At 35.7% G+C, this 14,772-nt stretch overlaps 1 protein-coding gene across 1 annotated transcript in view; it reads left to right on the top strand.

Annotated features, from left to right (window-relative positions):
- Positions 1-11,968, top strand: part of nuf2 (UF2 component of NDC80 kinetochore complex) — a 35,058-nt gene extending 23,090 nt beyond the window's left edge. The window contains exons 6-18 of the mRNA XM_079396383.1: positions 3,183-3,310; positions 3,402-3,476; positions 3,561-3,637; positions 3,728-3,789; positions 4,072-4,169; positions 4,393-4,466; positions 4,551-4,644; positions 4,859-4,921; positions 5,311-5,448; positions 7,050-7,190; positions 7,310-7,485; positions 11,418-11,553; positions 11,745-11,968. Coding sequence (XP_079252509.1) covers positions 3,183-3,310; positions 3,402-3,476; positions 3,561-3,637; positions 3,728-3,789; positions 4,072-4,169; positions 4,393-4,466; positions 4,551-4,644; positions 4,859-4,921; positions 5,311-5,448; positions 7,050-7,190; positions 7,310-7,485; positions 11,418-11,553; positions 11,745-11,852 — 1,370 coding nt within the window. The 3' untranslated portion in view covers positions 11,853-11,968. The remainder of the gene's footprint in view (positions 1-3,182; positions 3,311-3,401; positions 3,477-3,560; positions 3,638-3,727; positions 3,790-4,071; positions 4,170-4,392; positions 4,467-4,550; positions 4,645-4,858; positions 4,922-5,310; positions 5,449-7,049; positions 7,191-7,309; positions 7,486-11,417; positions 11,554-11,744) is intronic.
- The last annotated feature ends 2,804 nt before the right edge of the window (positions 11,969-14,772 follow it).

Consider the following 14,772-nt stretch of genomic DNA (forward strand, 5'->3'; position numbering starts at 1 on the left):
TAATCTGTCCAGTAGAGGGAGCCACGCGCGTTGCTTTTGCGACGATTCGTGACGTAGGGACCGTAGGGCGGAAGTGACGACAGAGGCGCGTAAAGTTTGAATTTGCTTCCGTTGACGGAGAGGGGTGTCGAGCGTGATCTCGGTTAGTAAATTATAATAGTTTGGTTTTATTCGTAGAGTTTCAGTAATGTCGGACCAACGATGTGAAAAAGATGGTAATATAATTCTGAATCTCTGAATCCGCTGGAGCTTTATAATGTTGTTCGTTATGAGTAGTGTGTGTGTGTGTGTGTGTGTGTGTGTGTGTGTGTGTGTGTGTGTGTGTGTGTGTGTGTGTGTGTGTGTGTGTGTGTGTGTGTGTGTGTGTGTGAGGATAGAGTTATTAGTAGAGTTTATTCTGCAGCAGATATAGAGTTATTAATAGAGTTTATTCTGCGGCGGATATGAGGATAGAGTTATTAATAGAGTTTATTCTGCAGCAGATATAGAGTTATTAATAGAGTTTATTCTGCAGCAGATATGAGGATAGAGTTATTAATAGAGTTGATTATGCGGCAGATATGAGGATAGAGTTATTAATAGAGTTTATTCTGCAGCAGATATAGAGTTATTAATAGAGTTTATTCTGCAGCAGATATGAGGATAGAGTTATTAATAGAGTTTATTCTGCAGCAGATATAGAGTTATTAATAGAGTTTATTCTGCAGCAGATATAGAGTTATTAATAGAGTTTATTCTGCAGCAGATATAGAGTTATTAATAGAGTTTATTCTGCAGCAGATATGAGGATAGAGTTTATTCTGCGCGGATATAGAGTTATTAATAGAGTTTATTCTGCAGCAGATATAGAGTTATTAATAGAGTTTATTCTGCGGCGGATATGAGGATAGAGTTATTAATAGAGTTTATTCTGCAGCAGATATAGAGTTATTAATAGAGTTTATTCTGCGGCGGATATGAGGATAGAGTTATTAATAGAGTTTATTCTGCAGCAGATATAGAGTTATTAATAGAGTTTATTCTGCAGCAGATATGAGGATAGAGTTTATTCTGCGCGGATATAGAGTTATTAATAGAGTTTATTCTGCAGCAGATATGAGGATAGAGTTATTAATAGAGTTTATTCTGCAGCAGATATAGAGTTATTAATAGAGTTTATTCTGCGGCGGATATGAGGATAGAGTTATTAATAGAGTTTATTCTGCAGCAGATATAGAGTTATTAATAGAGTTTATTCTGCAGCAGATATAGAGTTATTAATAGAGTTTATTCTGCAGCAGATATGAGGATAGAGTTAATAATAGAGTTTATTCTGCGGCAGATATGAGGATAGAGTTATTAATAGAGTTTATTCTGCGCGGATATAGAGTTATTAATAGAGTTTATTCTGCAGCAGATATGAGGATAGAGTTTATTCTGCAGCAGATATGAGGATAGAGTTATTAATAGAGTTTATTCTGCAGCAGATATGAGGATAGAGTTTATTCTGCAGCAGATATGAGGATAGAGTTTATTCTGCAGCAGATATGAGGATAGAGTTATTAATAGAGTTTATTCTGCAGCAGATATGAGGATAGAGTTTATTCTGCAGCAGATATGAGGATAGAGTTATTAATAGAGTTTATTCTGCAGCAGATATGAGGATAGAGTTTATTCTGCAGCAGATATGAGGATAGAGTTATTAATAGAGTTTATTCTGCAGCAGATATGAGGATAGAGTTATTAATAGAGTTTATTCTGCAGCAGATATAGAGTTATTAATAGAGTTTATTCTGCAGCAGATATGAGGATAGAGTTATTAATAGAGTTTATTCTGCAGCAGATATGAGGATAGAGTTATTAATAGAGTTTATTCTGCAGCAGATATGAGTTATTAATAGAGTTTATTCTGCGGCAGATATGAGGATAGAGTTTATTCTGCAGCAGATATAGAGTTATTAATAGAGTTTATTCTGCAGCAGATATAGAGTTAATAATAGAGTTTATTCTGCAGCAGATATGAGGATGGAGTTATTAGTAGAGTTTATTCTGCAGCAGATATAGAGTTATTAATAGAGTTTATTCTGCAGCAGATATGAGGATAGAGTTATTAATAGAGTTTATTCTGCAGCAGATATGAGGATGGAGTTATTAATAGAGTTTATTCTGCAGCAGATATAGAGTTATTAATAGAGTTTATTCTGCAGCAGATATGAGGATAGAGTTATTAATAGAGTTTATTCTGCAGCAGATATGAGGATGGAGTTATTAGTAGAGTTTATTCTGCAGCAGATATAGAGTTATTAATAGAGTTTATTCTGCAGCAGATATAGAGTTAATAATAGAGTTTATTCTGCAGCAGATATGAGGATAGAGTTAATAATAGAGTTTATTCTGCAGCAGATATGAGTTATTAATAGAGTTTATTCTGCAGCAGATATGAGTTATTAATAGAGTTTATTCTGCAGCAGATATGAGGATAGAGTTATTAATAGAGTTTATTCTGCAGCAGATATGAGTTATTAATAGAGTTTATTCTGCGGCAGATATGAGGATAGAGTTTATTCTGCAGCAGATATAGAGTTATTAATAGAGTTTATTCTGCAGCAGATATAGAGTTAATAATAGAGTTTATTCTGCAGCAGATATGAGGATGGAGTTATTAGTAGAGTTTATTCTGCAGCAGATATAGAGTTATTAATAGAGTTTATTCTGCAGCAGATATGAGGATAGAGTTATTAATAGAGTTTATTCTGCAGCAGATATGAGGATGGAGTTATTAATAGAGTTTATTCTGCAGCAGATATAGAGTTATTAATAGAGTTTATTCTGCAGCAGATATGAGGATAGAGTTATTAATAGAGTTTATTCTGCAGCAGATATGAGGATGGAGTTATTAGTAGAGTTTATTCTGCAGCAGATATAGAGTTATTAATAGAGTTTATTCTGCAGCAGATATAGAGTTAATAATAGAGTTTATTCTGCAGCAGATATGAGGATGGAGTTATTAGTAGAGTTTATTCTGCAGCAGATATAGAGTTATTAATAGAGTTTATTCTGCAGCAGATATAGAGTTATTAATAGAGTTTATTCTGCAGCAGATATAGAGTTATTAATAGAGTTTATTCTGCAGCAGATATAGAGTTATTAATAGAGTTTATTCTGCAGCAGATATAGAGTTATTAATAGAGTTTATTCTGCAGCAGATATGTCTGAAAACACGTTCCCGGTGTATAAAGTGGATGCTATCGTGCAGTTCTACAGAACAGAGGTGTTGACTGGACAAGAGGCGAAACACTTCACCAAGAATGATATTACTCCGAGCCCGAAGGTGACTATACTCCTGGAGTAACGAGGAAACAAGCATTATCCGCTGAGTTAGTAACAGTGCCAGAGATTAAAATAACGCATTTCATTTGCAGCCAGAATCCATTCAAAGAGTCTACATGAGGGTTTTACAGCTTCTGTTTCGTTTCAGACCTGAGTGTCATTACACGGTGAGTGTGGCTTGTTTTCATCAGATCAGATCAGATCAGAGATGAAGAATGAATTATAACTCTCTTCACCCATATTTCCCACAGGTGCCGTTATCTGAGAACATCCAGCACCCCTCACTGTTCGAGTGGGTCACGCCGATCATGAGTCTGCGCATGCGCATGTACAGAACACATCCTCTGATCTAATATACTGTTACTGGAGTATGATTAGTATTCAGTGCTGACTTTCTCCACATTTACATCTGTTTTAGGGGCGAGTTCTTGCCGCTTTGTCATGTATTTGATTTTAGCCTGAATGACTTGCTCAACCCCAGTAAGTAGCTTTTATATTCTCTTTTATTTTCACTATCACAGAGCTCAGAAGTAAGATTGATATTTTTTTACCTTGCTGCCCCTATATATATATTTATTACTTTATTACGCACTCTTGCAGTGCTGCCAGTTTAATGGAATAGTTGTAATATATAATATATTCCACCCAGCATAAAACAGTGATTGTAATCCCTTTGTTTAAATTATTTCAGTTTATTTAATTTGTTCAAGTTAATGTTTGTTAAAGTGATGCAGAGCTGAATTATTGAGACCTTTCTGACAGAGAGCAAGCGAACAATCGTTATCCTGAGTGCGATCCAAAATTTCCTGCACTTCAGAAAGCAGAGGATGGAAATTACTACTGACCACCAGCAAAGCTTTGTAAGTTAATATTTCAGTTTTTAGTATTCATCTGATGCGCATGATTTAGTCCGCTCAAAACAGCTGATATGCAGATTTCATCTTTCCATTGTGAACCTGTTCTTTCTTGGCTGTAGGTTATTGAACCTGTAAGTTTTTACATTGCAAATATGGTGCGGTGACAATTTACATTAAATCAAGGCCATAACTTTGTTTATTTTTGCTGACTTGTTTTGTTAAACAGCGGTCTGATATGGACAGACTCCAGGCGTACACGAGAGAAATAAAGGAAGCTGAGAAAAAGATTGAGAAACTGACGTGAGTTTTTTTCTTTTTTTTTTAAATGTATGTTTTATTAAAACTGATGCTTAATTATGAGCGAGACAAACCTTTCCTTGACAGTACCATACCTCCAGAGCAGCAAGCAGAGGCTAAAGAGCTGGCAGGCGTTCTGGCAGAGCTGAATACTAACATGCAGCATGAGTATCAGGATTTGGTGAGTGGTCCGTGATTAAGTGCTCCATACTGTGCTCCAGTATACACATACTGTTTGGTTGCTTAAATGACCTCTGGATCTTAGCGTTTTCACCAGGTTCACTACTGACATGATGCATTAAAGCCGTCACATGGCCCAGTGCTTCTCACGGCTTGTCTTGCATGCTTACCCTCCTTGTCATCTTTGTGTTTGACTCTGCATCTTCTCTCTTTAGAATGCAATGAATGAAAAGGCAGCACAGTGCAAGACTGAAGTTGCTGAGATGTCTCAGAAACTGGTATGTATCAGATCATAAATTTAGATTGATCAGATTTTATTCACAGCTTTTGCATGAGGATTAATGAGGTGATGTAGTGGATCGTTTCTTCTGTCGTGAGGCACATCTGAGTGAGACCGCTTACAGAGAGAAAAGCATGCTACATAGACTTTTTCAGATCAACCTAAATGATGTTTTATGTGGTAAATCTAAAATAACTTGTTTCATGTAAATAAGTACAGTTAATTTGACTAAATAATAATTTACATAAACTGAAATATTTGAGCTTCTGGATGAACCTTTTTAGAGTATTTTGTTGTGTACATCTTATCTTATTTGTTTATTGATTTTCCTTGTTTGTGTTTGAAACGAAGTGAAAAGTTGGTTTCATTGTTTTAATTCCCCTACAGACTCAAAGGAAAGTGGATGTGGCCACGCTGAAGGATGAGATGGTCAAGCTCAAGTCTCAAATTGTGGAGTCACCTGAAGAACTAAAAAATGAGATGGAAAGGATGAAAGAGAATGTGAAGAACTTTAGGATGTCAAAAGTATGTGTAATTATTATGCTCTTTAGGTAATGTGAAACTTGTTTACCTAAGTTACCTAAGTTCATTAGGTCATCAGATCTCTGTTCCAGGGTTCTTATGGTCAGGCAAAACCTGTAAAAGTCATGTAGTTTTAAAACCAACATTTCTGGGCCTGGAAAAGTTTGGTAAAGTCATAGAAATTTTATTTCACAAATGAAGAGAGGCGTTTAGATGTATTTACACACTGTTTAATGCAAGACATGATGCATTTAACCTGCAATTACAAATGCATAATGTTTTGATATATTAAACATAAAACGTTGAATGCTGATATTTGAAATTATTTAAATAAGATACTTTAAATGTGAGATGAAAACTGCCAGCAGGTGGCAGCAAGTCACTGTAAATAAGTCATTGCGATTGAACCGAGTCATTTGAACAGTTGATTCATGTTGACACAAGACAGTGCTGTGGCTGTGTTTGGAATTATGTGTGTGGTTGAAATAGAGCATAAATAGTCAATATGATGTCTAAAATGCAAGGCTCTTGGTTAACTTCCGGTTTATTGAAATGTATCATTTGCACATCTTTTAAAATCATTTTAAGCCATTCAGTACCCGTGTGCTCCAGAGGCTGTTCTGTGTCACATCCAGAGCGTGCATGCACATTGAACAAAATTATACTACTATTTTATTTTATTTTATTATTTTAAGGTAAGTGGTTGCAAACTATTTATTTTAGCTACGTTTAAATAAAAATACAAGTTGAAAGTTATTCAACTTAATTAGTTTATTTAAAAGTAGCTGAAATAAATTGATTGCAAGCACTTGCCTTAAAGATGAGTAAATTCAAAGAATCAATTTTCATTGTATAAATCTGCTTCGTGAGTATCATACAGTTATTTTCCGCAGCTTGTTGCTAGTATCCTCATAAACCTGGTCAGTTTTGTGTTAAGTCTGAAAGCACATGAGTATCATTCGGTCTTGTGACAGCCTAATAAAGCTGTGCATCTATCGTTAATGTTAATCAGACAACAAAAGACAGAAAATCACTCACTGCTCTTGAATCATTTTGTGACTTGAATCTGTATTTAATTCAGTTTATTTACTACTCCAAAACAAAATTCAGTTCCTGAGTTTAAAAGTTTAATATTTTAAATATTATAGGACAGAAGTATCGCTTTTTATTTTAGTTTTTTCATTTATTTGTTTATTATTGAAATGTTGTTATATGCATGTGTCAATTTTATTTAATTTCCTTATTTCCTTACATATGTGGGTATATAGTATTTATAGAGTTGTAACTTTTAGTTTTAGTTACTTTTTCTTATTTGTAAGTCGCTTTGGACAAAAGCGTCTGCTAAATGACTAAAAGTAAAAGTAATATTAACGATAAATTACAATATCCAGTGATGTGGTGATAGATTATTTGCATTAGTAGTCATTTATTTTAGTTAAGACATGCTATGATAAATTTGAACATTTTTATTCTAATTGTAAAATAATGGAGTTATTAGGTCATGAATACGGTCTCAAAAACGTCATGGAACAGTATTGGTAAACATGTGTACAGCCTCCTGTTGTTCTCATTGGTTATTGATGGATTTTCTGTCTGTCTGACAGGAGCTGACTGATGAAAGGTTGGTGGAGCTACAGATGTTGGTGCAGTGTGCGAGTCAGGTGGAGGCAGAAATCCAGGCCTCGCTCAAACAGCTGCAGGACTTACAGAGCAGCATGTGCAAGGCCAACCAGAAAAAAGAGGAGGTGAAGCTCAGATGCACATCATAGGCCACGGATACAGCAGCATAATGCACTTCTCAGTCCTGTGTAAAAGCATTATAAGCTGAATCCCCCCCTAACCTTTATAAATGTTTATTGTTCAGATCCAGAGCTTAGCAGCCATGTATGAAGCCTTGCAGAAAGAGCTGAAGAACCTGAGCAATGAAGAAGCCCAGCTGAAGAGGGCGCTTGCCTTGAGACTTGACAAGGAGTCTAAACATCAGATCCGTCGACAGAAGAAAAGAGAGGTGAAAGATCAGCAAATCAAAAATATTTATGGGTAAGTTTAAGTCATTTGATACCTGTTATAAATGGCATAAATAAAATGATTAAGTTTAGCTGGCAAGTTAAAAGATTCTTAAACCTGTCATTGTGCTTTAAAGACATTCACCATTCTTGCACCTATTCTCTTGCCTCATGGACCCATTTATCTTAAAATCTTTGATTGTTTGAGGAAAGTTACATACTTTCTGAATTTTGTTTTTGTGCTGATATTTGGAACCGTGCAAACGTATTATTTTTTTAATCTTTCAGTGCCCTCTGTCAAATGCGTTTTAACAAGTATCAATTTTCCAGCTGTTATTTTTGGAAACTATTATTTTGCATAATTATTTATCCTAATTATTATCCTAGTAGCTAAAGATTAGGATCACAGCAATGAAGCAATGGATTGTACACCTTTGGTGTGTTTATTATCTGCTTTAGATATCTGCAGACATTAGTTTTTTTCAGATATCAGCGTTGGCTGATCAAAGCGGGATGTTTATTTTAACAGTGCAGAAAACACACATTCACTCTCATTCTCCCTCTTGTTTACTGTCACCATTAACCCTTCTAATACAGATAGAATCACAATAATCAGACAGAACTGACACATTTAACAAAAGAAATTAAAAGGTTGCTCTTATATTATTAGGAATAGGAAAAACTATCATTATAATACTTAGTTTACTGTCAGCATTTAGCAAAAACGCATTATCATTTAAACAAATCTTTGAATGTCTAATAAACATGTGACCCATGCTGGCAAAATGAGTGTGAATGCAGTACAGGCAAAAGTCATGAAAAATGAGTTCATTAAGCCCTCTTCTAGCGATCCAAATAGTAATTAAGCATATAAAATGATCCTTATTTGTACGTTTTCTGAGAGGAGAACCTTTTCTCTGCTCACTTCTGGACGACTGCTGCTGCTTCTCACCACAAGTTTTATTAGGTTTATTGTTACAAAGCACAGCATTCCAGCTTTGTGTATTTTGGACATTAGCTGTTTTAGTTTTCTGTTCATGTTCAAGCTGAGTTTTTAATTCCTGACACCCATCTTGTAACCCCTTCAACTTTCTCTCCATGACTTCTTTGTCTCTTATGTTTGTCTAATTGCTGTTTCATTTCTCATTTCCTACATTTAGACAGTGGCAAAAATCCAATGGATTCGCTTTGATTCTCTGGTTTTCATTTTTTTTATTTTACCCCATACGTTTTTGATGTCTCTAGGTTCCCAAAGACTGCCCCTTTGCACCTAGATTTTATATTTAGCAACTATTTCTTGTTCTGCTTCCTTGATCTTTGATCTCTTTCAGTTGTTCTGCCAGCGTTTCAATTACATCATCTAGCTTAACTCCTGACACCTCCATAACTGAAGAAATGGTATAATCTGACCCAGTAGCAAGCTACTCCCACAGTACGTACTGAATATTCGTGAAATGTCAAGACCGAACACACTCACTCTGCTTGCAGTAGTAAGCCAGGAGAAGATGCCTGCTGGAGTCCTCGCTCGTGGCCCGGAGTCAGAAGCCCAGTGCTCTGGGACATTCACCATCTGGTCGTGCGAGAAACAATCTTGACTCCGCTCTTATGGAGATAACAGCAGTGTTATTCCATCCTGCCGACAACGCCAAAATGTTAGATTGGGTCTCCACGCCAGATAATATATAGGATCCAGCCCCGGATGCCAGATCCCGTCAGAAAATATCAGTTTGTCCAGTAACAGAACTAGTCAGCAGAACTGTTGATACCCAAAATGAGTGTTTAACACTCTTCTGTCAGTCAAGAAGTTGACCAAGAAAAGCCAGAGTAGAGAAGAAGCAGGAGACGAAGTGATGATGGTAAAAAGTAACAGTTTATTGAACAGTCTTAGTTGCGTATGGTTCAATGTTCAGACTTTGTCTGACCAGCACAAATTCAACATGAACTGTTATACCAAAATTGCTTCACAGCAACACCCTGTAAATCTTGGGTTAAACATCCCCCCTTATCTATCTCTATTCATACAGACAAAACAGTTCATGAAACCCCACAAGCATGAGACGTTGCATTTTGGTTGAAAGTGAAAATCGGGTTGACGTCAATATTTGACGTTGGATTTAAAAAAAAAAAACTAAAAACAACAATCTCAATGTCAGCTGACGTCGGTATTGGACATCAATTTAACATTGACATTAGACGTTGAGTTTACATTTGAATTTGCCATCCGGCGTCGCAACCGAAATTGAACCAGATGTCAACGTCTTATGACATTGTGTGCGGCTGGGAAAATGCAGAAGCAAGGGGAAATTAATATGAAATACAGAAACATGAATGAATAAACATACAGGTGCTGGTCATAAAATTAGAATATCATGAAAACGTTGATTTATTTCAGTAATACCATTCAAAAAGTGAAACTTGTGTATTAGATTCATACATTAATAGGAAAATGAGCCTAATATAGTCTTGACTATCGACAAAGACATCAGCTTGTGCTGCTGTAATTACTGCAAAAGGTGGACATACCAAATATTTAGGGCTGCCCTCAATTTAAGATTTTTCTGTTCGACTAGTATTAGTTCATTTTAAGCAATAGACATTTCCCTCTCCATAGATATATTTGTCATGTCTGTAAGCAATATACACAACGTTTCAGAGTTTAGCGCCACAGGCAGAGACCCAGCGCACCCTGTTTGCTTTCATAATTTTACAAAAGTGTCATGTTTCGTTGTTACTGTGAGTGGACAAATGAACGTAGAGTTTTTACAGATTCGAAAAATGTATTTCTTTTAAAATACGCCCTCATTTTTGGTCATAGCGATAAGAGTGAGCGAGCACACCAGCGCCTCCATCTGTCCTGCAGCAAGCTCCACACAGACACTTGAACAGCGCATATTTCTCCAGGCTAACATTAGATTGAGCGGCCATGTAACGTTGCTAATACTTGCATATTTCAGATGATAAACCATATTTGAGGTGGATGAATGATAGGCGAGCGTTTGGATGTCCTGGCCGATTTACTATACCTCAGACCAGCCGTTAATGATCTGTCCATTACGGACTGCATAACTTCGCCACCACCTTTTTCTTTTTCTGTGACTAATAAAAATTGTAGTCGACCAAGCCTCTTCTCGTCGACTATTAGGGGCAGCCCTACAAATGTCAAACTTCAAAGTGGATAAAACAGCACAACTCACTTCATCTGATAGCTGTTGTGCTCAGAGCAACCATCTGGATGTTTGCTTCATGAACATTATGAAATAAAATCATGTTTTGGAGGCAAACAATTCCATTTTCAGATCTTTCAGGTGTTTGACCAGCACTGTAACTTTTAGGCGCAGCTTTGAGCCAAGAATTCTTTTTACTCTTACGTTAATTCTTAGCAGTGTTCTTGTGAGTAATTCTCAGACGCGTGATAAATATGGGCCCAGATTCCGGAAAATCACTGGCAGTGTGAATGAACCAAAATCAAACTATTCTAGGACAAATCATGGGATACATGATCTGTGTATTTTCTGGAATCACTGTGAAAGAGGCTTAAGATATCTGCATCTGCGGTCAAAAACAACTCAGTCGACTGCTAGTCTTCAGCTCACATTTCAGCAAGAACGAAAAAATGGTCATTGCTTTTTCTTTTTATTCAAAAAAAGTATGGTTTCAGAGACTGATGATTTAAATGGTTTAACTGGGGCATTTTAGTTAAGGCATGGCAGTAACGTTTATAAGAATATCTCTTTGTAACTTTACAGATCTTGTATGTGCACACACTGTTTGTAACACTCCACAGACAAAGGAAAACATTAAATCACATCATATGACCCCTTTAAAGAAGTAAGGATGCATCACTTAGATTCTGGAGAATCGCCCTGTGCTCTACTTGAATGCTCTGATTTGATCAAGGTGGTACTTCGCCAGAGACATTTGGAAACCACTGTTCTAACTTTATTTATTTATGCATTTATTTTGCAGGCATTATGACAAAATCCACCAGAAACGAGAGGAAATTGTGAAAATGATAGAAGAAAGCAACCGTGAAACTAAAAAGTTCAGGGAAAAGATGCAGAAGCTTAGAGAAAAGTGCAACCAGCAAACTCAAAGAGCCCAGGTGCACTTTCTTTTCAGCATTTAAGTAAATGTAGTGCTTGCTTATATTGTATTATTAACATTACAACAGTTGTTTTTAATACAATGTTACAATCTTTGACAGTCTTCTGTTCTGTAGCATGTTGATGTAAATGGGCTAGTTTAATGTTAAAGCTGTTTTGTGTAGTGATGTCTATTACTTTTCTTCCACAGGAATTCTATGAACATCTTCTCACAACTTTGGAGCAGTACAACAAGCGGATTGAGAGCATTGTGGTGGGGACCAATGCAGACACTTTAAAAATTAAATCCCATTTCTAGAATTTGTATTTTACTCTTCACTGTTATTTCAAATTCCTTCATTTGTTCAGTTTTGTCATTTTTAAATGTATTTGTTAACTACTAATTAAAATAAATAAAAATATACTCTGCTTTCCAAGATATCTGCATCGGCTGTCAAAAAAACACTAGTTTTGACCATGCATTTACACAACATCAGCATTTTTGGGGGCCTTAAAGGGATTGCTCACCTGAAAATGAACATTCTGTCATTATTTACTCACCCTCAAGTTGTTCCAACCCTGTGTGAATTTCTGTCTTCTGCTGGACATAAAAGAACATTTTTAAGAATGTTTGCTTCCAAGTGATTTCTGGGCACCATTCACTTCTATAGTATTGTTTTCTTTCTATGGAACTCAATGGTGCTTAAACTGTTTGTTACAAACATTCTTCAAAATATCTTTGAGTTCAGCAGAAGAAAGAAATTGAGCATCTTGAGGGTGAGTAAATGATTATGGAATTTTAATTGTTGGGTGAACTATCACTTTGAAGTTTGGAAAACAGGGTTCAAAGTAGGGATGGGCGATATCTTATCGTTTGCAGTAATTCTCCCCATGATAAGAATTAGTCTCCCCGCGATATCGCGATAATGTCTAGTTGCTGACACATTTCTGCGTGCAGCAGTGCAAACGGAGGAGTTTATTGCTAAATGAGGAGCACCTTTTAAAATCTGTACCTGGTTTGGTCAGGGCTGTACAGAACAGAATTGTTCTGGTTTGAGAGTTCTTGAATTCCTCTTTCTAAAATGCTACAATGAGAGAACTTGTGTTTTACATGTTTAAATGGTCTGCAGGGCTGGGTATCGTTCAAAAATGTTCGATACCGGTTCCTGAACGATACTTTTTTCGATACCAGTTTTATGAAATCAGTTTTAATAAGATTACATCATCTCAAAAAACTATTTTTTTTTAGCTTGTTGATATTTATACAGACTCAAAGCCTCATCTCCTGAGCCACTGCACAAAGGAACAAAATATATCCAACACAATAAATAAACAATTTTAATAAAGTTCAAATAGTTTTCAGTTTACACATCTGTTAGGCTACGTTTACATTAGTGCGTGTTCATTTTAAAACACATCATCATTTCTAGGTTGTTAAAGACTTCAAGAAATTTAAAATCTTCATCCACTTTCATAAGTGGATGTTTTATTTTGTTTCACCATATGTTTTATTATTAAATTCTGGTGTAGTATGTCTAATTATTTGAATGCATAAAAACAACTTAGTTTATTTAAATTTATTCTTAAAATAGCCTAATGAAAGGTTTTATTTTTCCTCAGAAATTCTGTGTTCTGTATCTGGTTTTCAAATGAAGACATAAAACATTAATTTAATTTCTCTTTAAATTATTGAAAATCAAAGTTTATTTATTTTGGCAAACAAAGGGGGTTTACTATTAAAATAAAAAAATGGAATAACTGTTGTGTGATCATTTCTAAAAAATAATAATAATAAAGTTTTAATAATTTTAATAGTAGCCTAGTATTAGCAGTGCTGTCTGCTGAACAATATTAATTTATTTCTGCCGCAGTGTCTTCCAAGTGAAACCGAACTTTTATTTTGACGGGTTGCCTGGAATACCTTTACAGTTCTGTGTGTATATGATATGTAGTTAGTTTTACTCGAATCAAACTGTAAAACGCTCATGAAGTGAGTCTCAGAGCAGGTCTAGAGCTGTTGTTCATGTGTTTATGTCCTCATTTAGTGAGACGACAGACGCTGAAATGTCCCGCGAGCTTCAGTCTGTCTCAAGTAAGCGAAACTGCGTGATATAGAGAGCAGACTGCTCCGTGCGCTTTCGAATCGCTCTCGCGGAGGTCAAACACTGATCAATCAGCGCAGCGCCGCTTCTAGTCAAACACACCTAGTGCTGCAGGATTATTGGCTCACTGACGGTGATGAGATTAACCCCTTAGGTACCGAACTTTACCGAACGACAAGACGTTTTTCGAGACTCGGCGGTATCGAGGCAATTCGGTCGGTGCCTGAAAAGTATCGAACTCGATACCCAGCCCTAAGATGTGCCTTTTGACTAATGCTGTCTTTATTCTCAGATGGCAATTGAAAAAAAAATAATTTAGAGCTTTTTGAATTTAACCGATTTAACTTTCCTCATCCATTTGAGACAAAATTATATAATTTAACAATAAATTGTATTTCTAAAATTATCATTGATATGATGGATTTAATGCACCTTTGAAAATCTGCTTTGATGAGCCAGCACTACAAATGTGAAATGCTGCATGTAGGCTAATTCTGTCAAGTCAGCTTTATTTAAATAGCACTTTTAACAATACAGATTGTGTCAAAGCACTTAACAGAATCAGATTGGAGGATAGAGTGTCAGTAATGTATAATAATAAGATTAAACACTCAATATTCAGTTAAATATTCATTATTGAATTCAGAGATGTCATTGTCTAGCTCAGTTTAGTTTAAACAGTATCTGTGAAATCAAATTGATGATAATCGCTAGAAATGAAGTGTCCCCAACTGAGCAAACCAGAGGCGACAGCGGCAAGGAACCAGAACTCCCTCTGAGACCGAATGGAGAATAAACCCTGGGAGAAACCAGACTCAGTCAGTTCTCCTCTGACCAGGAGATTATTGATTATTTATTGTTTTAATTACAATTTTAAATGTTTTATATTTCTATTTTATATTGTTGCAATTTCTAACAACAATAGTATTATGTAGTTAGGTATTTTATTATATTTTTATATTTATCTTTAGTTTTATTGTATTTTTAGTCGAGGTCTTCACTCGAGAGCTCTGCTATAAGATTCAAGAGTTTTATTTGTCACATACACAATTATACAGAGTATAACCAGCAGTGAAATGTAGGTCAGGTCCGCTCCAAGGACAGTGCAATTATATAGAATACAGATATTAAGAAGAA

Source organism: Barbus barbus (genome assembly GCF_936440315.1).
Source record: "Barbus barbus genome assembly, chromosome: 37".
Classification (NCBI taxonomy): Eukaryota; Metazoa; Chordata; class Actinopteri; order Cypriniformes; family Cyprinidae; genus Barbus; species Barbus barbus.